Genomic DNA, 23,462 nt, shown 5'->3' on the forward strand with positions numbered 1-23,462 from the left:
TTTGTGTTCTTCAGCTCTTGTTTATTTTCTTTAAACCTAATCGTTCAAGAAACTTCCAGTTAAACTCAAATGTAGAGATATTAAATGGACAAACATTTAAGTTCTCTCTCCTGAGGTATAAGTGGCACATTATCATTTCTTAATATTGTTATCAAAGTCACTTTCATGCACCTCTCCTCTATGCGCCTTTCGTTTGTTTATTATAAATACTCCATAATATAAAATTGCACATTGTCAAAACAACGTTAACGATATTAATGTAGATTATATATATTGCCCACTTGTAGCTTGGAGAGTACTTACTCTGAAATAGGACCTAAAAAACAGCGCTTTTAAAACTAAGATCGTTCCTAGCTCTTACGGGATGGACATAATAAAAATTCTCAGAACTGTAAAAAGTTAATTTTGATTGGTGCAGGTGTATATTGTTGGCTGGTTGTTTTAAAGTGCCTAAAGCTGAGAACAGCTCAGTGGGAATCAGTCAATCAGCTGGCCTGGCTCTACATGGAGAAGGTCATCAAGCTGAGAAGGGAATAGACTGAGCAGAGCTCATTCTGGTTTCTGGTTTCTATTTATAGTTTGTCATGAAAACACAAGTCCCACTGCTATCCCTGCAGAGTGTATATTAATGCCAACATGGTCTCACAGGAATCCGTGAAATAGCCACGGATTTGCTTAACTCAAAAACCGTGGAATAGCCACGGAATCACTCAAATTTCCGTGAAACTGACACAGATTTTGCTACAATGCAAGTTAATGACAGTCATATCCCGTGGCTATTCCAACATACAAAGTGATTATGTACATTCACTGAGTGAATATTTAGAAAATAAAACATATATTTCTCGCTAGAAATGTGATCAAAATCCATTTTTATGCAGAAACTAAGTCAAAATATTGATGTTTTCACTAAAAATGAGAAAACCGTCCGCCATGTTTTTTGTTCTGACCGCCGGGGCCTTAAAAGTCACGTGACTTGGAACAAACCAATTGGAAAAAATATTACCTTGCATTGTAGCGAAATCTGTGTCAGTTTCACGGAAATTTGAGTTATTCCATGGTTATTCCACGGATTCCTGTGAGACCAGGTTCATTAATGCAATATGTCTGACATACTGCAGCAGACACTTTTGATAGGTGTTTGTCAAATGTTGGTTTTTACATAGACTGTACACAAGTTCCACACAGAGTCTTTATTTATTCAATGTACATTGATACACACCTTGATAGTACCATGCGGGTAAGAAAAAAATGCCTCTGGGTGAAATACTCTGTTCAGGGTGGAAAGCTCCAGGCTAAGTTTCCAAAAAGCAACCCTCGCTCTAACATCAGCGTTTTCTCCATCAACTCACACGCATCCAGGTGCTTTTTGGGAAACGTAGTCCTGAGCAGTACAGAAAGGGCTGTTGTAGTTATAACTACTGAGGCTGGGATAAGTACAAAAACATATTCTAACACAAACACCAGCTAGACTTCATGATACATGGGACAGATTTTCTTTCTAGATCTTTCTGTTACTTACTTATTGATACAGCAGTCAAATAATAAATTATTATAATAATAGGATAATGAAAATTCACAGACATGTCATATGATAAACAGGCTATTTCATTCTCTCCCCCCCCCCAAACCCCATCACAACCCCTGGAGTTCCAACAGGTATGAATTTGTTTACATGCAAATGTCACACCATCGTCACTGTGCCGTCGCTTCCACCAGCCGTCTCCACACACAGTGGCAAAGCAGCGTGGCGCTCACTAGGACTTCTCAACGCGCTTCTTCTTCTGGAACTTCCTGAACTGGGACTGGATGGCGACAGCGGCCTTCTCGGTCTCCGGGTTTTCCATGTCGATGTCAAAGTCCTCTGGGAGGTCCGTCTTGGACGCATCTGGAAGGGAAAGGAAATGATGGATGACAGCAGTGTACAAAGACATCTTTCCATAACGCTTTTCCTTTTATCTCAGTGGAGAACATCAAGAGATCAAGGATAGATCTGCAGAAGGACACCACAGTGCTAAGGGAATCACACTTACACTAGGTTATGTAATGGTTAGGCATTCTCTCCTTTCCTTTCATAAAGGACGGTCGAGTGTGTCCTATGCTAAAGGAGATAAGAAAGGAAGCACTGAACCTTTTATTGGCAATTAGATCATCGACAGGCTCTTTTCATGGATGCCACTTAGATACTCCTGGGTCATTTCAGTCACTTAGCAAAAAGACGATTTAACTGAAGCCGTGGTCTGATTCAGTGGTCTAAGCAAAAGTCGCCTCTGTCATAATAACATAATAGTAAATAAAGAGTTTGGAGGGTGCCTTTTCCAAAACAAAAAAACTGAACAGCAAAAGGATAAAGAATGTGTTTTTGGTCTACAGGCACATCTCAATAAATTAAAATGTCATAGAAAAGTTTATTTATGTCAGTGATTCAATTCAAAAAGTGGAAATAACACATTGTATAGATCCAATACACACAGAATGAAACATTTCATGTCTTAATGTATTTAATATCTTCTAATTATAATGACCATGGCTTACATTTAATAGAGACCTAAAATTCAGTGTCTCAAAAAAAAATGTATATTACAAAAGACCAATTTTAAAAAGTATGTTTAATATGGAAATGTTGGCCTCTGAAAAGTATGTTCATCATATGCACTCAATACTTGGTTGGGGCTGTTTGACTGGAACTACTGGAAATTGACTTTCATGATATTCTAATGTATTGAGATGCACCTAATGTATTCTGCAATTGTTGTCTTACAACTAACAGCCCTAGCAAGTTGTGTTATAAGCATTTCAACACTGTAAAACCCAACTTGTTGTTTTAACTTAAATATTTGAGTGTTGATACTGCGAAAGAATTTCATGTCAGGACAACAAAGACAATGGAGTTAACTCAAATAAATCTCGCTATTTGACTCAATATTTTAGGTTAAAATGACTTTTTCCACAAATATTTGTTGTATTGAAAAGAAAAAAATTGTTATAATAATAAACAAGCAATATTGGGTTTTACAGTGAACTTATTGAACTGTGTCTTTCATTCATTTGTCACACGACGGGCAGCTCAGCCACAGGGCTGTAGGCGCTGCAGTAGTTAACATAAACAAAATGAAAAAGATTAGTTCAATTTGCTGTCCGAGAGTCAATTATCCGAGTCAGTAAAAATACCCGAACTTCCGACCACTAGTTATCGTCTGTCCTACTGACACAGTGGCTACATAACCGGTACAAATCTGCAGCCGTTTCTGGATTTGGAAAGTAAAACACTTCTGTTAGTGTTAGTCTGATCTTACACTACATTATTACTTGTTAAGAACTAACTAGCTCTACACTGCAATACAGAAACAATGCAGTTTCTTTATTTTCACGTCTTCCACATGAATCTTCAGCTGGTGTGATTGTGATTGTCTGAAAAAAGCAGTTTAGCCTCAGTCTTTTTGCATGACCATGTATGATCAGTTTTGTAGCCATAATGTGCATATTTAAATCCCCTAAACAGGATTCTTGTCTGAAACTTTAGCCTAAAAGCTTTAAGTTAACCTCTGTCTCAAATCGACGACATGTTTTGAATTTTTTTTAGATTTAAATCTTCCGCCATTCTCAGTATAAACTGTTTATATGCTGTGCAAGAACAGAAAGCTTGGAACAATGGATATGATTTTTGATAAGTATTAACATGTTATATATATATATATATATATATATATATATATATATATATATATACATATATACATATATATATATATATATATACATATATATATATATATATATATATACATATATATATATATATATATATATATATATATATATATATATATATAATATATATATATATAAGGTTTACATTTCTAACTCTCTTTAATGACACTAACTCTTTTCTTACTTATAGGACTCATTTGCTGATCACAAAACGAATCTATCTCTACATCACCACTGTCAGAGTGAACCACCAGCTTCATTTGTGAGCTTGAAAAATGGTTTCATAATTTAGTGTGGGACAGTAAAGTGTCCACCATAAACCCATCCTTCATAATAATAGAGGAGCAGAGTTGCGATGGGGGAGCCCGGCCAGTCGTTTCTCTGGTCAAAGGCCAGAGTATGAATTGATCTCCAGCTCTTAATCCCCTCTGGAGCTCAGCCAGCACTGACCGAGAGGAAACCACTGTAATCCCAGTAAAAACTGATCCAAGCTGTCCTCAGCAAGCATTAGGAAGGAAAAGTGTTTTCATCTCACTGTCAATGAAGTCTTAAAGAACGTAGAAGTACAGAAGAATATTGAATCTATTGGAAAGAGAATTTACCCATGAGCTGACCAAGGAAATGTATGTTTTTCTCTCCCTGGATATACTGTGATTTAAACAGAACATGTACCATATACAGTATATGATGGCTATTATTCTAACAATACATAATACATACTTTTGTAAATATGTGAGATATATGTGTTTTTTTTTCTCACAAAGGCTTGTTAAGGTTAACATGAAATCATCATTATTATAAACACATTATTTATATGATGCAGGCAAATACTTAATTTAAGAAACATTTAATTAATTAGTAAAAGTTTGGAGAAATATACATGGTTGCCCATAAAGTTGGATTTTTTTTTTTTTACATGAAATGATTGTGAAAATGTGATTTATTCTTGACAGATTAAGTGTATATCTTCTCGAAACTTTATTTAACAATCTTTTCCAAACATGTCACAATGAAAATGAAACCACAATTAACGAAGGATTGTGTCTGGAAACAAAATGATTCCAATTTTATGGGCGACCATGAATATACATTTGGCTTATATTGCAGAATTTCATTAAATTCTGTGAAGAAAACTAAATAAAATTGTTATTTTCAAATTTGAGATTATTATTTAATATATAAAATTAAAAATAATTCTTACAGGAGAGAGCTCAGTGAAGACTTGAACACAAACTACACTCACATAGCCTTCCCTCTCACAATGAAAATGAAACCACAATTAACAGAGGATTGTGTATGAAAACAAAATGATTCAAACTTTATGGGCAACCATGTACTTCCACGACCACTTCATCAGTTACACATGAGACAAGAATAACAATTGCAGGAGTAAAGAATCTGACAAAATGCACCAATCGTTTACAGTATTTCTGATACAAGTCTTTTTAAATAATAAGTGTTATCTGCTGTTCCTGGAGCAGGAACATGCTGCAGCTGAGAGGAGAGCAGCAGTGCTGTAGGCTATAATGAAGCAGGGATATTCAGGACTTTAAAAGGCCACGACAAGCTAACATTTACCCAAGCTTCACTGGGTAACAGGTTTCACTGTGGCTCAAACGTCTGTCTGCGACACTTTATGTCACCAAGAATAACAATCAGGAAATACGTGTCTCTGGCCCGGGGAAAACTGGGATCCTTACGCTGCTGTGCAGTAAGGCTGGGCGTTTGGAAGAACCTGCCAACTGAAGCATCTATAACGTTAACAATCAATTAATCACTATGTTTTTATACAAACTCCAGTATGTATACAGTGTTCTCAAGTACACTGAAAAAAGAAAATAGTTGAACCAACTTAATTGAATTGTTTCATTTGGTAACACCTAAATGAATTAAGTTCTTTAAAATTAATTTAAAAATGTTTAAAGAACTTAATTCATTTAGGTGTAACCAAATGAAACAATTCAATTAAGTTGGTTCAACTATTTTCTTTTTTCAGTGTACACACACACACACACACACACACACACGCAAAAAGCCTGTTTTCATAACGGACGCTTTTATTTTGAACGAAAAGAGACTTCCTGTCAACTTAAGTGAGGTGATACTGTAAAGATAATGTTAAGGAGTTCAATGTTTTATGTTTTAGCCCACGAAGAGCCATAAGGTTAGTTTTAACAGTAATCTTGCATATTTAAATGTGTTTTGTGTTTAAATAAGTTTTGGATCAAATTAAACTCAGTTTTGCTAAAATGAATACTCTTGTATTTCTGTGTGTTTTATAATAGTTATTCCAAGTTTCAGTTTGCAAACTGCAGCTTTATCCAACTTATTTCTCAGCTCATTGGCTTATTGACGTACGGCCGCAGAACTGAACGCCCAGCCGTATAGTAATAGTCCCCGGTTAGGCATTAACTAGCCTGCACTGACTGACATTATCAAACAGGGAGGTGAAATATTATCAGTGAGCTGTTTTAATCTTTTTATTCTTCAGGTTCACTAATTGTTCTTTACAAAGCTCAGCATGGACGCTGGTCTTTCTTTTCTCCACTGCAACTCTCCCGTAAAGGTCTGACCTGCTGATTTGCAGATTTTGCTGAGTTTGATCGTTAGACCGTACTGTAGATAGACACACATGACAGAGAGGGGGGGGAGCCAGGAGAGCAGAGAGGCGACTCGTGTATCGACTGTGCAGCTAATCCTCGTGTTCCCTCGGGGCTGAGCTTGAGTACCTCTCTCTCTCTGTTCAAGGGGGGAAACACTAACTGCTGTGTCAAGCCGAGCTTTGAATCCTACATTAATTGATATTGAATTTCTCAACGCTCTAATGCCTGCTGCTTTTGTCCCGGCAGCATTAGCTATTGAGCGGTACCCTCCGCCATGTCCACACCAGACATGTTCATAATCTTTGTAAGACAAGCAGACATTTTTTTTTTTTTTTAAAGAAGTCTAGATTCAGTCAGAGCAGAGGCACATGCAGGATGTGTTGCCCTCAAGTGCAGGAAGGAATATTGTAATATCTATTCAGTGAGCATTTATACCAAAAGGTGATGCAGTTAAGGCAGGTGTGTCAAACTCTGAAGGATGCAAATAGAAAGGAGGCATACGATTTTTTAAAAAAAAATTATTTAATAAATGAATGACATTGATGTGTTTTTTATTTGAAATTTGATTTTGCATGTCTGCAATATTTAGTTATATATTGTATGTTTATAAGCGTTGCTGGTTCCATATTTAATGTTAAAGCAAAACATGTTTGGTATATATTAAAAGGTTTATTTATTCAATGTTGGCCCGCGATTTTATTCAAGTTTTAAATTTTGGCCCATTGTGTATTTGAGTTTGACACCCCTGAGTTAAGGGGTCAGTGTGCTTCAACCAAAGTGCTCGTCAGATCCTCAAAGCAGCGTCTGAAACAGTTTCCTTCTGACAAGGTTGAGCGACACATCGTACACACTAGTTATGCCAACCTCAGCATATGCTGCTCATGGTGTCCGGCAAAAGGTTTCCATCCGAAATTTACGCTTGCAAAGAGTACTGCATAAATTTTAGGTTCGGAAGGAGTGTTCAGATCCTAAGGCATTAAGGTACTAATACCACACTGTGAAATTACTCCACTACAAGTAAAATTCCTGCATTCAAAACTTACTTAAGTAATCAGCATTAAAATGTACTTAAAGTATCAAAAGTATAAGTACTCGTAATGCAGAACGGACCCACATAGATTGTTTTATATATTCCAAATATACTGTTAGATTGTTATTATTGATGCATTTATGTAAGCAGCATTTAACTGTTGTCCAGATATAGCTTGTTTAAACTATTTAGTATACTGTTATGAGGTTTAATTAAAAAATGTCCAATCACTTTAAATGTATCATGTTTTTTATGTTAAATATTGACCTGAAAAGTAACTAAAGCTGGCAGCTAAATGTAGTGGAGTAAAAAGTACAATATTTGCCTCAAAATGTAGTGGATTAGAAGTAAAAAGTTACATAAAATGGAAATACTCAAATAAAGTACATCAAAATGATACTTAAGTACAGTACTTGAGTAAATGTACTTAGTTATTTTCCACCACTGGTCAATTTACATAAGGCTGCATCACCAGACTGTGACAGTTTGGAACAGAAACATACCCCGATTTATAAAAAATCATACTTTTCTGATGTAATTTTGTTCTTTCAGTGTAACAATGCAACACACAGTATCTTACAATTTCTAAAATGCAAACACGTATATTACTTTGGCATCCATCTAGTTTTCATACTTTTCAGAGTGAGCACTATGAAGCAGCATTTCCTCTATGTTGTGTATCAGTAAAGTTTTCAGCAAACTCAATTTAGTTTTCCATTAGGTACGTGCTCTACATGTTTTTGTAACCACACAAACTCATCAAGTCCAGTTTAATATTTCAGATGAATCATTCATCTAAAAAGAATCGTGTCATTTTGTCGGCGAAATCCTGAGGGCAGATTTCATCAATTTTTATAAGACAGGAGGCCACGGCTGAATGTGACAATGAAGGATCATTCTCCTCAGTTTGAGGATCCATCTCTTCCTCAACACACACACACACACACACACACACACACACACACACAGATTACAAACCTATTACGTCTGGCAGCACTTTCAGTGTCCCTGTCTTCACCTAATGGGAGTGTTATATTTGCTGTCAGAGTGCCAGTCTGGATCATCTTGACTGTGCTTTCAGCGAGGAGAGAAAATGTATTTATTTATGGTGTTGGTGTGTGGCAGCTGCTGAAATACAAGCCTCCATGTTTCTAGATTTGAGGCTCAATGGATGTACTTTCTTCAGACATGACTTTCCTGCACGTCTCCAACTTTATCTATAGTTTTGATGGAAGGGGTTCGTAAGTGACACGATAAGACCATCGCTGGTTGGCCGTGTTTCAAAATGTCTTTTAAAAGCAGCTCCGATGCCCAGTGAAAGCTGGGACGTCTTATTGATTTCACTGCTTAAAACCAGTTGAGCCATGAGAGGGATTTGTGGAAGCGGAGGACGAGAAGCATTAAAGAAGGACTTTTAGACCTTGAGACAAGGGAGACAGATTGTGGAGAGTAAAGTGAGACTCGGTATTAAAGTGTTTTACACAGTACGTGGACATCTGTTTGGGCTTAAAACGCTGCAGTGCTGTATTTGTCACTTAAATGTCCCTTGCTGCACATTTGCACTTTAATGTGTAAATTTACAGTAAAGTCTACTCTATATTTCTCTTGTTGTGTTCACATTAAATGCAAAACAAATCTTTGAGGGATCATTTGTACATATTTGCATAACTCGTACAAGACACACCAGCCTAGATATCAACTATCATTCTGTTATTTCTTTCTGTCAACAAATGTGACCAAATAACCATTAATTTCTGCTTTGTACATGTTGTAGAAGTCCCACATACATCAAAAAAACAAATGCTGTCATGTCTGGAATAATCATATCTAGGGCTGGGCGGTATATCGGTAGTACGAGTTATACTGATATATTTTTGAAAGAGATATGTAGTTTTAGACAATACCGCCATACCGATATAGCCACTTATTGTTCTGACGGGCTCAATTTTAGGAATATACTGGAGATACTGGTATCATATGAAATATCTAAGGAATCTATAGGCACCAGGTCAGGTTATTGTCTCGGGAAGTAATAACGCTGCAAATTTAGACTATTTTTTATGTTTAATGGTGATTTTCAAAGCGGTCATGTGACCTCTGACGTCATGTTCCTAAGAAAAAACAAAACAATAGTTCTGTAATTTGGAGGTACTTTGGTTAATACCTACGTAAAACAGGTTGATGCTGATTACTTGTGATGTTGAGTTAAAACCAGGCGGCAATCTCCGTGCCTGAGCATGGAAGCCACCAGGAAGTGCATAAAGCCTGCAATTCACCGAAAATTCCAGTAGGGGGTGCTAAGTTTGGCTGCAAAAGAAATCTGCCCATTCATTTCAGTGCTAAATTTGAAAACTTCTCACTTGATTTATTACCTCAGAAAAATTTTTCAGGGACAACACTATGGTCTCAATTGCTAGTAAAAAATCTTCTTCAAGACAATTTGATGTCAATAGTTCTAATAATGGCCCCATTTAGAAGAAAATAGAAGATAAAGAATCGTATGATTTGGGGCGTTTCTAGCTTTGATTGACAGGTCACTGACAAGGCGAGCCGTCACCAGGAGAGAAACAGAGCGTATCCACGGCAACGTGTCAATAAAGTTATATATAATGTTATATAGATAGAAAACAGGACGTTTAGCGGTTTGGTCTCATAACTTTGACCCTTTCACACTGTATTTTCACTTAATGACAGTTTATTTGAACGTTTTGTTCAGTAAAATGTCTTGTTCAGCGTTTGGTTGGACTAACAGACACTCCAAGGAGTCGCTGCTCAGTTTTCTGAGGTAAGAAAGATACATTTTGTTTTTGTTTTTTTGCTAGCCAAAACTAACATCCCAGTTAATGCTCCAGTTAATGCTAACATGAATTAGCAGCGGCTTCTCTCAGTCGGGTTGCCGGTGTAGAGATGCGTGTAGTCAGTGTCGTCAGATCCCTCGCGCTCCGCCACAGTCCAATTATGGTCTGCTCCGCGTATCGGAAACATGATGGCGACGCAAGATGGTGACGAGTGTAACGCTGAACTCGAGGCTTCCAACGGGCAGTCCACAAACCAATGGGTGACGTCACGGTGACTACGTCCATTATTTATATACAGTCTATGGTTAACACTAAACACTTCACGTTTTGTTTAAAATTCCAATATATATTGTCTATCGCCATTTGGCCTAAGAATAACGTGATATGAGTTTTGGAGCATATCGCCCAGCCATATCGCCATATCCCAAGGAGCAGACAGCAAAGTGAATTTTATCTCCTTCTCCAGAAGCTCGGTGACTGGTTGACTGCCGGAACATCACTAATACAGCAGTATGAACCCAAAATAAACAGATTTTGCTGTGATCAAAATTATGCTGAAATAACTGCATCATGATGCTGATGTGTAAAAAGTCTGAATTCATGCTTTTTCAGGTCTCACAGCAAGATGACAGGCGAACAAATTTTAAAATACTTGTTTTCTAAATGGAGTTTTCATTGATCAGAGGTATGCCATGCAGGAGAATCTAAATGCTGTTTCTTACCTGAGTTTAAAAATTCAACTCACTCAAACATGAACATTTCACAGTCTTTTACTTTGTATGTAATCGTGTCTCACACATCATTAGAAACCCAAAGTCAGCACCATATTTGGCTCCAAGTCTGGTCTGATTTAATTATTTTTTTGATTCAGCACTCCAAATAATATTGCAATCTGTTGTTTGGACTCACAACATACCAAACTAAGTTTGTTGTTTGCCAATGATAAAAAGCTTTTTTTGTAAATATATATTTTATTTTATTTTTATTCCTATTCATCTTGTCTTTCATGTTAGTCCTGCAAAAGCAACCTGAGGCGTATTTGTCAGAAGTGAGGCAGTGCTGTTTCTCCAGTGGTTACAACATGTAAGGCTAAGACATCCACCATTCAGAGCTGAAGGATTTTGACTCTGAGGCATCTTGCATGTTTCAAAAGATATTAGCAGCATTTGTGTATGCCTGTGGTGTAAAAGTGTGTATTTATGTGCGTAGGAATGTGTGTGAGTGTGTGTGTACATTTTGTGCCTGCCAGTGTTTTTGTGTCTAGTTGAAAGTCAGTGTGTGAAAGTGAAAAGAAAATATCAGCGACCCCTCAGGCCCTCAAGCACCCGAGGGGCAGCAAAGCGTGAGAGAGACCACAGCGATCAATACACAAATATACATGAAGGACCAGTTCTGTATCGATCACTACTGTGGGCTCGGTTTTTTCACTGTGTGTCAACTTTTATTCAGCTCTGGCGAGGAAGCGTCTGTGTAACCTACTTGGATGTGGTCACATATTTTGAAAAAAAACGTGGGATGTTCAAAGAGCAACCGAGGAAATTTGTGTTTTGAGCTCTTTCTAGCACTGGATGCTTCTGAAACAGAGATATGTTGTGCATTTACGAACAATATCTCACTGAACAAGAAGACAAATTCATTATGGCTATAATTGAGTACAGTAAAGCTAATTAAAAAGTGTATTGAAAATGGGTCATCTTCACTTTACAGAGCTTGTCGCAGGCTAATTGTAAAAGGATGACTTTGATCTCTAAGGTGAGCCAGTCTGAAATTACGCCTGTGCCTGTTTGAGTCGAGGGGGGAGGTGCTGTTGGCGTAGCAGTTTCCACATTATTCTTTAACAAAAGGCTGCAAGCTTAACATTTATATAAAGAAATGGAGCAGTTTTTATCCATGAACCAGTAGATGATTAGTTCACATATGATAGCATTGTACCAAAGGATTATACAGTGCTATCCTCTAATGCTTGTGCTTTGTTTACAGTATGATGTAAAGCTGTAGGAAGCCCGTGCTGCCCCAGCTGTTGCAGTGACAGGGACAGTCTGTGTTGTGCTTGGACTCATAAGGTCAGTGAACATATGGAGCATATGGCTCAAATACACACACACATCTGGGCTCTAAGCATGTTGACCAATGTCATAAAAGAGGATTTTTTTCATGTCCAAAGGACGGAGCTTGTGGAGGTAGAAAGTACATGAACTTAAGTACAACATGTAAGTCTTTGAGTATTTTCATTTTGGTCTCAAATAACTAATCACAGCACAAAACAAAACATTGAGTAGGGGTGGATTTAGTTAGATTTCATGTTATGTACATTTTCACTGCAACAACTCCATATATAGTCATTCCATACTCACCAGTCTGCTGCTATTAGTTTCTATTTCGAACATAAATATACTTTTAACTCAATAATTTAAGGTGCTTTCACACCAAATGAGGTGTTGCAGTGAAAATGCCAGTCCTCCAAACTATTTGAATGTGGTTAATGCATTTAGGCTGTGGCAGTGGAGGCAAAAGAGCCCTGCAGTGACATGAAAAGAACAGAAATTTTCAATTTTTTTGTAAACATAGCACACACAATTGACACCATCTAATTGACACGCCTATATTGCAGCACAACCCTGTGCAGATTGCTGTTATGCCTTATTTGGTATGAATATCTATTCATTCATATTTACAGTTGCTTTGACTCTTCTCTTTTTTTCCAGAGCTGTTAAATTACTGTCAATAAAACACTTCCATCATATTTTTTCAAATTAAAAGTCACAAAGTAAAAGGGAGGGAGTCATACTCTTGCATTCCTAAAAAAACTTTTAATGTGAAACATTAAATTTCTTCCTGTTGAATTTTACTGACAGTAGCTTTAAGGTGCCCCAAAAAAGCACTGAAAGGAAATAATTAGTGATGGAATATACACTTAAGTTGTAAGAACATGAAACTGCTTCTTAAACATCAGAAAAAATAGGATAAATATCTACAACAATACTGAATGTCCCCTGACTCCGGTACAGTTTGTATTACGTGTCTAAATGTAAAAGGCACAATGCAGCAAAGCAGAATAAAAAGTTTGATTCAATTGTGTGCACTTGATAAACATTCAATCTTTAGCCGTTATCTGGACAGTAAACACTTCCATCCAGCTTCTCTGTTATCAGGTAAACACACTTTGCTGCATCAGTGATGAGCATCACATCTGCATGTACTTGTACCTACCCAGTGCAAAATGAGTCCCAGTGAATAGGAATACATCTGTGTGTGGCTGTCCTTGAGCCCGTGAGAGGTTGTCTCTAAAGACTGTGTGCTGTTGGTATGTAGAGTGGGCGAGAGTCAATAGCAGCGTTACTCCCTCCTCGCCCACTCTGAGAGCTCTCTCTCTACGGTGAGAGGCACGCTTCAGACACGCTGGGAAAGCAGTTTTTCCAGGCATCAAATTAATTGTCAAGGTCAGACAACAAAGGAGTGCTTTGTGTGTGTGTGTGTGTGTGTGTGTGTGTGTGTGTGTGTGTGCGTGTGTGTGTGTACTGCAGGCTGTGTACTTCCCTTCACTTTTTTCATTAAGTGAATAGAAAGGTGGACCTAAAAATCTACAGGCAGTGAAAAATTAGACTCCTGAAGCACGCTGTTTCAAGCCAACTGCTCGAGGTAATCTGGATCCAATAAATTGGCGTTGGTGTTACTGAACGGTGACTCTGGTTAATAGGGTGATTCATTTATATTTTCTATTTTTTATTTATAAATAGATATATTTATTTCAAACAGGGTCAGTGGTTGTGTGAGCCTGGTTCAAAGCATCTTTCTATCATATTATGATAGCTCCTCCTCCCCACACTCCACCATCTCATCCCAATATGGTTACTTCTGGTTCCAAAAAAAAAAAAAATTGCAATGGCCACAATGCCAAACTTGAGGCTTCCAAACCAATGAGTGAGTCATGGTGAATACATCCTCTTCTTTTATACAGTCTGTGGTTGAACTACATTAAATATCATTGGTTCCTCTTTGAGATGGACTGTTGGATGGAAATGTAACGTAACTGTATCCCACATCGGACAGCTTTTGGCTAACATGCTATCAAAATATCACATTAACTACTAGTATAAATGATCATGTTATGTTTCCGATTAAGTGGTGTGAAACTAAAGTCTAACTTCTTATCTTTGAGACTCTATATCATTTTAACCGTGTATGTTAGCCTTGGGTTAACCAGAGTCTGCAAAAGGATGCTAATGCTGGTGAATTAGCCGTGCGCTAACTATATCCCAAATCGGGCCCTTCCATCTCCTCGCTGTAAGAAAATGGGAGCTGCTGAGTTTTTCGGGGGAAATTGGAGGTTTCTGGGTAAGCGGAATAAATATCACTGTTATCAGCCATCATTATCAACACAACAGGACCGTACTTCCGTCCTTCACAATAAAATACACTACAGTCAAAATACAGATGTACTTTTAAGATCGTTGAGTGTCCCCTGAGCATTCTTACTGATTTCTCTCATCAGAGTTACTTTCGTATTGTATTTAGACATGTAAATATCCATGTACATAAGCTTAATTTCACACGTGGATTATTAAATGTGCATTAATCAATTATACCTACACTGGTGGTGGGGATCTTATTCAAAATGACAGTGAAACACCGGGAAGCGTGGCATTGCAGATGTGTCCGATCAGGGATATAAACGCCGAACAGTGTCCGAGTGTCCGGTGTGGAATACAGTTACTTTAATTTTATAAATTAATCATTGTGTACAAATTAATCAAGGCTATAATTTTATTCACTTCTTTATTACATTTTCATACTTATAACTGTCCAATGACACAGTAGCCTTCCTGTTACTGGCGTGCAAAAATGACATGGCAATGGGAGGTGCCTTTTTTTGACCTTGTTAGATTGAGAGTCTGTGAACTTTCTAAAGTTGCTCTGATCCCCTGAGGATGCTGGAAGAGGAAAGTCAGGAAGGCAGATCCACCACAGGCACGCTGTTCAAGGTTGCACACTTCTTATAAATTTCTATTTGACTGATGTGGTATATATATATATATATATATATATATATATATATAATTCATTGTGTGCTACTCTAATGCTCAGCCATATTTATAGACCAAGAATACCAAACTGACTGTCACAGTCACAATCTTTTGCATCAAAATTTCTGTCACATAAAAAATCTGATCTTTAGACAATCGAATGCAATAGAAGACACAATTTAATATGTGCACTATAGCATCCTTCTTTCCATAATCGATTATGTATATATTTAATGAATAAATCGGTGAACACACTATTTTATCAAATCAAAATAAGCTCATTCTTCCTGCTTTAATCTCAAACTGTGAAGTGTTGCTGAGTCAGGCCGACACACCAAATCACTGCTGTGATTTAGAGGAGGTGAAAGCCTGGAAGATATTAGTTTTCCTGTTGAAGGCTTTATTTGCTTCGCGATGATAGGTTTAATGACAGAAAGCTCAACAATAAACATGATTTGTAATGCACTTGGCCAGATCTTTATTTCCCCCAGGACAGACGGATACAGGCGGTCTATCTCTGCTCAGGGAGGCAATCATCAGAGGGTTGGATTTACACGAGCTGATGGTCATCTCAATGTTTCCTGCCAGTGTTATTGCACCCAGCTGAGTCAGAACGGTAAAGCTATGTCCAGAGAAACTGTAAAACGATATAGTGCGAAACACCAAGCTATTAGCAAAGCTGACGCATGCTAGATATATTCCTACATTGCTTTTTTTCTATATTTGTGTTTTAAACAGTGAGTCATTACTGATGAACCATCATGTACAAGCTCAGAATAAATGGCACAGATTTAGAGCTCGTGCAGGCGTGACTCAAGGGCATCACATCTGACAAGAGATGAGAAAAAAATGATAAAAAATGACAGATTAACTAATTCCAATGCATGTCATGAAATGTGCTCCGTGTCATGTAAAACGATGACATGGCACCCTGAACTCTCGTCCGATCATGATGAGGTTTGACGGAATGCCCTGAGGTCAGTGTGTGTGTGTGTGTGTGTGTGTGTTTGTTTGTGTGTGTGTGTGTGTGTGTGTGTGTGTGTGTGTGTGTGCGTGGACTCAGATGGCAGCTGTCCTTCAGACCCCGTTACTGTCAGTCATGTGACATGTGCCTTTTAAAGCTCATCTTAGATACATGGGCCCACATGTGCTCACTTCCTCTCCCTCCCTGTCTTCACTTCAGTCGTCCTCTGCCTCTCGTCCTGTCTCCTCTATCATACTTTAAGTTGCCCAGTTGTTGGTTTTATTTTGAAAAATGGTCCAAGTTTAAAATGCTTTATTTAACAGCTGTTAAAATCTGTCTTTAACATGCTTCCTATGCAAGTTAAAGTGAATGTGAATTTCTTTCCAAGTATTATGTTGTTGTTTTTTACCTTGTGCTCCAGATGTCTTGTTGTTGCCAGCAGCTGCTCCGGGTCCTTGTCTCTGCAACACAATAACAAAATAGAAAAATGAACAAGATGGACATTCCTGTTCAAAGTTTTTTTTTTTTTTCAAAACTTGAATCCACCAGACAAAAGACGATTTTCTAAAATCCTGTCATCCTATCCAAATGAAGTGAATGCACGCCACTACTCTGCGCCCTTTACTAATTAAGCCTTGTCCTCATGATTGTTCTGACATCTACTGGGGGCTAAGCTGCCACCTAATCTGCCAGCACGCACTCTAAAGCCTCCGCTCTGGAGGATGTTAGCCAGTGGGGTCCCCTTGTTTGGACCACATGAGCCGAGCAGAGGAGAGCCAGCAGGCTGGGGACCCTGTGACAGTAAAAATGACCAGGAGTGAAACAATGCCAGAGGTGTTGCTGTTTACTACAGTTTGGCACCGTTACACTACAGACGTCAGTAAAGATATTCACATGAAATTGAGGAAATGGCCTAGTTCTCACTGTGTTTGTTTCATTTTGCCTCTTTTTCAGAGTTCCAAAACCAGAGAGTTCTGTAAACATCTTGTGCGTTTTCTTGACTAAAGAGATTTTTCATCAACTAACACATATTCTGTTGACTAATAGATTATTTGATATAATTGGCAGAGCTGTAAAACTGAGTTTTTCTACAAAGAATCATGCAAAAGCACAATTTCAATTCTTGTGTTTGCCATGGGTTCATTCGTTTCCTGGAATTAGGTACTTCAGGGTGAAAAAAGCTTAAAAAATGACAAATAATCTCCAGAAATCTTAACACAAAACGATCATTTAGTCAACTATAAGGAAGCTAACCATGCATTCTATTGGATAAGCTTTGAATGAGGGCTGAGCATTTTCACAATAATATAATAAAATCACTGAATAAATCCTAAGGCAGAGATAAAGTGTACTTTAATGGAGTATAAACATTAATCATTGAAATCATGAAACATGAAATCATTTTACACCTTTTATTTATGAGAACTTTATAAGAGAAAATGCACCCAGTGGCATCAGTATATGCTATCAATAATATACATTACACATAAATATAATATTCTGCATATATTCAGTGTTTCATTCAAAACAGCTTCAAGTCAATTTAAAGATAGAAAGAGAACGAAAGGGGAAAAACACATCTCAAACTACCCAACTGTGAGAATTTATACTGATTATACAGCGTTGGTTTCTTCTTGGCCATATGGTAATAATCACATCCACTCTCATTTAAATTCACCTCACATCACAAGATACAGAAGTGTAAAAAATGGGCAGACTGATGGATGCAAATGGGAAAAAAAAACTGCAAAAAGAAGCAAACAGCCTTAAATTCCACTCGGTATTGTACACTGACTTTTCAGATGGGAAGTTGCATAATGGCACACAGCCACACTTAGCTGTTATAACATAATCATTATGCTCTTACATACTAATGCAGCAACATTTATCTAAATGTCAACTTCCATTATCCTACAGCCATTTATTTCCCACACAGCCATAGTACTTTTGCATTCCAAACACACTCTCTTTCCTCATATATAACCTGTCGAAATTAATGGCGGAAATGAAAATAATTGGTCATTTACATGTGTTTGCAGATCATTTTGAAAGTTGACAGAAAAAAGCCGATATAGCCTGTTGAAATAAAATCACTTGGACACATAGAGGTCTGCAGTGCTCGGGCGGGTGGCGAAAGCATTAGAGGTGTGAAAAGGGTAAAGCAGATATGGTGTTAGAGAGGAGCACAGGAGTGACACTCTATCACAATGAGCAGATTAGGAAAAAGCTATTCTTAGAAACATATTACAGTCGTGCTTTTAGCATGCAGCAGAGCAAGAGACAGAAGGGATATCACAGGGAATGATAAAGGAGCTGGAGGAGGTATGGCGAGGATAGATTGAGGAAAGGAAGTAAGGAGGAAGGGGATGTGGTGAGAGGTTACATCATAAGTGTCTTATTAATCACACAGTGTTAAGATGGAATAAAGATGCATTTTTATTCTGCATTTTATTAGTTTACATTTTACTGTGCATCAAAGCTTGATATGGTATTTATATAGTAGAAAATTATCATAATTATTGAATCTATATATATCTTATTGCTATTGTTACCTATTTTGTTCATTGTTCATTGTTTTTCTAATATTATCCTATATTGTGATTGTTTTTTTAATATTTGGAGGCTTTGGAGCGATCTGGAACCAGAATTTCCTTTGGGATTAATAAAGTTTTATCTAATCTTATTTTATCTTGTAACTCTATGAATATTTGTCTGGAACTGATACCCTTAAAGTGTAGTTTTTGTTTAAGGAATAGCTTTTATATTTTACAAATTACATTTTTGTTCTCTTGCTGAAAGCTAAATAAGAAGATGTCTGTCTCAACCTGCTTCCGGGAAAAAATAAAATACTACTAAACCAGTTTAGTTACTATTTAGAGGTGAATGACCACCATGGTATTTACAAAATGTACTGTTTTTAACCACATGTCACCTTTGACCTCTGGCTAGTTAACATGTTCCAGTGAGAAATAGTTATTTGTGCAAAAACCCTGTCATTTCTTCAGCATATACCAGACTTTCCATATATGCTAGATGTGTTCAACAAGAGCAACAACTGATGCATCCACAGCCTTGATAAAATCCCTGACTCTGACCAGAGCACAGGAGCTGATAACTCATTGATTCACTTTGAGCTAACAGGGAGGCTTTTTGTTCTTTGGATATTTACATACATATCTCACTGATGATGTCACCTGGAAACCCACCTGTTATATATGAAGTTACAGCCATTTAGCTAAGCGTCGTATCAAGACTGGAAATAGTGATAACCAGCTCTAAAAAACATGTTTTAAATAAGATCAGTAATTTTACGAGGGTGTTGTCTGCTGGTCGTCTATGCTAAGCTTATTAGCTCCACATCTGCATACTGTAGATGACAGTGGTATCCATATTCTCATCAAACTCTTGCAGGAAATAAGATTACTTTCCCAAAATGTGTTTATTTTATTTAATTCTCCTCTCTAGCTTTAGGATACTGACACTTAATTCTGCAGACTTCTTATTTAAAAGGTCTGACTGGACTCCTTAAAATAAATAAAATGCAGTTTTCTGACTCATTTATAGACATTAAAGACTTGATAATAGGAGGTTAACCCCAGTGTTCAGTGCTAATGTAGCTAAAAACCTGATAGCATCAAATGATCCTGTTTGCTGCTCCTCCATATGAGCCCATTGCTAATTAATTCAGCATTAGCTCTCCCTGTTATAATTGATGTCCCTGGGCCGGTGTTTGGGACCGCCTTGGTGGCCCATTTATCTTCACAGCCACGAGCAAAGAGCAGGTGGGATTCAGTGGAGAGGGGGAGCACGGAAACTCTAAACTCCAACACTTTGTCACTGCCACAAACACAACTCACAGAAACATTCAGCATTCAGACACTGTGAAGGAAATGCTCCCCACCCAGAAACTGCCCAAACTAGATAGTGAGTAGCATTAATAACATTTTTTTGTCACGTTTATGATTTCTGTCTGAAACCACCCACCATGGTTGAAGGCTGGAGAGTCCCCATACAATCAGTGTGTGTCAGTTTGAACCTTGCTGTGCAGAAAAACTCTTGTACAAAATTATTGCCGGTATTGCAGGTGTCACTCTCCCCATCATCACCTTGTACAGTTTATTGGGTTGTCAGCTTGTGTTTTCATATGCACAGCCTGGGTAGGAGCTGTGATGATGGGATTTTTTATTTCTTCTGCTGTAGTGAAGAGGGAACGGAGAATGAAGACAGGGAGCGAGATCAATAACTCCCTCTGCAGTTAACACGTACTTATACAAACATTGGCAGTGGGAAGATAAATGACCAGAATCAACTCTCTGGCTGCCTGCTCCAGACTGGAGGAAAAAAATAGGGGGAGAGAGGGAAAGTTAAGACTGCAGCAGTTAGGCTTCCAGTCTTTGCAGTCAAATAAGTTTTGAGAGAAGGTGGTGACCCAAACACTAATTAGGTTTCATACGATAAAATGCCATTCAACTTAAACAGAATAGTTTCACATTAAGGTAATTGCGCTTATTTGCTTTCTTGCCTCATTAGTTAGATGAAACAGATTGACACCACTCCAGTTTGTTAGACATGAGGCTACAGACAAAATAGGGTATGGTTAGTTTAGCAGAAATACTAGAAAATGGGAGAAACGGCATCTTGTCCAAAGGTTAAAAAGGACGAGGAGGACTATGATTTGCACTATTTCTAGCTTGTGACCCTCTGTGTTGTTACTGGGATCAGCAGATTCTCCATCTTTCTTTCTGTTTTACACGTTTTTCTACATCAAATGAGATTAGGGGTTGGGAAAAATTAATTCTGAGATGGATCAAAATTCTCCCTTCTATGATTATGTTTCGATTCAGAAAGTCAATAATTGGACATTTAAACCCCAGTTCTCACCATGTTGAAGGCCTTTAACAATGTTGTAATGCCAAACTGTACATGTTAAAGGCTGAACCAGCTGGGTGGTGAAAACTAAGGGATGTAAACATGTGCATTGTGTTATGTTCTAAGCTAGGATACTTCTTGAGTTTTAGCAGCCTGACTGACCACTGGCTTAAAGGGATAGTTCAGATTTTGTTTTAGTGGGGTTGTATGAGGTATTTAACCATTGCAGTACTGCAGGTCTGCAACAAAATGTATTTTAAACACCTAAACAAAGGTCTACCATGGAAATGTTATACCCTTTTATGTGTATGATATATTAAGAATACGTCCACCGTTTTTGTTGCTATCCACAGCTGTTTCATTTGGCACTAATTTTTCTCAACTGTAGAACTTTACCGTATTGTTACGTAGTACGCAATGATACTTCGCTACTAGCGACTGGATTCTGACCAGAACAGCAGATCTGCGGCAGGGTGCGAAGCATATTAGTGCGCTTATGCGTAGGAACATTTATGTTGTTCGACGGTTAACAAAAAAAGACTGCCAATTGAAACGGCTTTGGAAAGCAACAAAAATCGGTGGACATATCGTTAGTATGGGTATTAACATTAGTTTAGGTGGTTAAAATATGTTTTATGACAGGTAATTTCTGCAGTCTGTTTACTGTCTGGAGCGCGTCTGAAAACATTGACTGTGGGTAAGTAGCTCATACAACCTCACAGCAAAAAATCCGAACTATCCCTTTAAAAGCTAGCATATGGAAGGAAAAAGGAACCCGGACAAGATCCACACTGTGAAAGTTGTGTCAAACTAAAGTAAACTAAATATTTTGGAACATTTCTTCACATTTCTTTTAAGTAATTTAATCTGTTCATTTTAATATTATTTGTGGATCATTACAAATACAACCTTTTGTAAAAGTACCCACACAGTGAGTTCATGGTCATGTATACAATTTAAAAACTGTGATGCATCAAGATGGGTCTATTAGTAAACTTGAAGATGTTTTAAGAGAGAAAAGTTAAGTTAATTAAAAAAAATTAAAAAAATTAACTTCACTTGTTAATTTTTTTGTCCTGTGTTTTGCACACATATTTGAATGCTGGTTTGTGCAGTCTGTGTTGAGGGGCCACAAACAGTAGTTGCATTGCACAGTTATGAGCTGGAAGTGGACATACTGACCGTGTGTGTGCCTGTGTTTGTGTTTCTGTGCCAGATGCATACATCTTTAGAGGGGCTGGTAGGTGGATAGAGCACAGCTGACTGTTTGCAGGCTTTATGCTAAGCTAAGATAACAGTCACCAGGTCTTAAATTCATATTTAAAAGGCAATAAATTTGAGAGTGGTATTAATCTTCTCTTGGCACAAAGCTCTTGGCATCTAACTCTTGGCACAAAAGCAAATACCCGTACTTCCTATAACATAGACTTCTTTATGTATGACGAAATAGATGGATGGAACCTTGTGTAATACTTCCTTTAATGTTCAGATTTTTATTCTCTTGTTAAAGCTTTTGTTTTGTGAAATCTGTGAAAGAAATTTACTCGTATTTCAATCGAGCATTTCACACAGATTTATTTTTTATTCCATCTTGAACAAATTTGTAGTGTGAGCACTGGGGGAGCTGGCACGGTAACAAAACAGAGAAAGGAAATGGTTTCATTTAGATAGTGTGTATCTGGCTGTCTCCCAGGGGATTTAGCTTCAGCTACTTTCACCGCTACCTATTCACAGCTCGTTCAAAGGTTTCCCATTCGGTCATGTCAGAAGGGTTCCTGTGCTTTAATAGCTGAGGAGTCGGGGAAGGCATCGTGCTATGTGTCCTCTTTTTCTGAGCTTCTCTTTCTGCATTATTAATCCAATGCTTTCAATGAATTTCAAACAGCGTGCGCCGTGCTTTGATGCTGGGGAGAAGGATGGGTGGGGAGGGGTTCCAAGCATCCTCGCAAGCTCCGAGCACAACACATCCCTGTCTTTTGGGAAGAAATGTCTAATTTGAGGCTGGTCTTTGATGCAATTCTGAATTTTGAAAGTGTGTAAGATACAGGAACACAGTTTATGTTTACCTGCTGAGCTAATCAGACTCATACCTGTTCTTCTCTTTTCATTTGCCTGCCGAAGTGAAACGACTTATTGCGCTGCTTGGTGGTGTTTCACATTACAGTCACACAGCTAAGCCCTCTTCCAGCCCTCCTGCAGCTCCAAACAAATATCAGAGCCAGATAAGAGCACAGTTTTGTTCTTCCCGGTTACTAATCCCAGTTCAAAGAGAAGAGCGGAGTCTCTCCATCAGCCTCTTGTAATGGCCATGAAATGAACTGGTGCCTGCGCTGGAGCTACTGGAGCTGCTCCCTCTCAACACGCTAATGGAGTTCCAGTTGAGTCAGAGAGAGGAAACCAGTGGGTCCACACTGCACTGTACTGCATCTGCGCTCACTACAAACAAAACTGCCCTCAAGATCA

The 23,462-nt window shown here is 37.9% G+C and overlaps 1 protein-coding gene across 1 annotated transcript in view; it reads right to left on the minus strand.

Annotated features, from left to right (window-relative positions):
- Positions 1-1,378: 1,378 nt before the first annotated feature.
- Positions 1,379-23,462, minus strand: part of pcp4b (Purkinje cell protein 4b) — a 44,651-nt gene continuing 22,567 nt past the window's right edge. The window contains exons 2-3 of the mRNA XM_059330795.1: positions 16,540-16,591; positions 1,379-1,888 (exon numbers count right to left, since the gene is read on the minus strand). Of these exons, the coding sequence (XP_059186778.1) occupies positions 1,758-1,888; positions 16,540-16,591 (183 nt within the window). The 3' untranslated portion in view covers positions 1,379-1,757. The remainder of the gene's footprint in view (positions 1,889-16,539; positions 16,592-23,462) is intronic.

This window comes from Centropristis striata, chromosome 4 (genome assembly GCF_030273125.1).
Source record: "Centropristis striata isolate RG_2023a ecotype Rhode Island chromosome 4, C.striata_1.0, whole genome shotgun sequence".
NCBI classification, from domain to species: Eukaryota; Metazoa; Chordata; class Actinopteri; order Perciformes; family Serranidae; genus Centropristis; species Centropristis striata.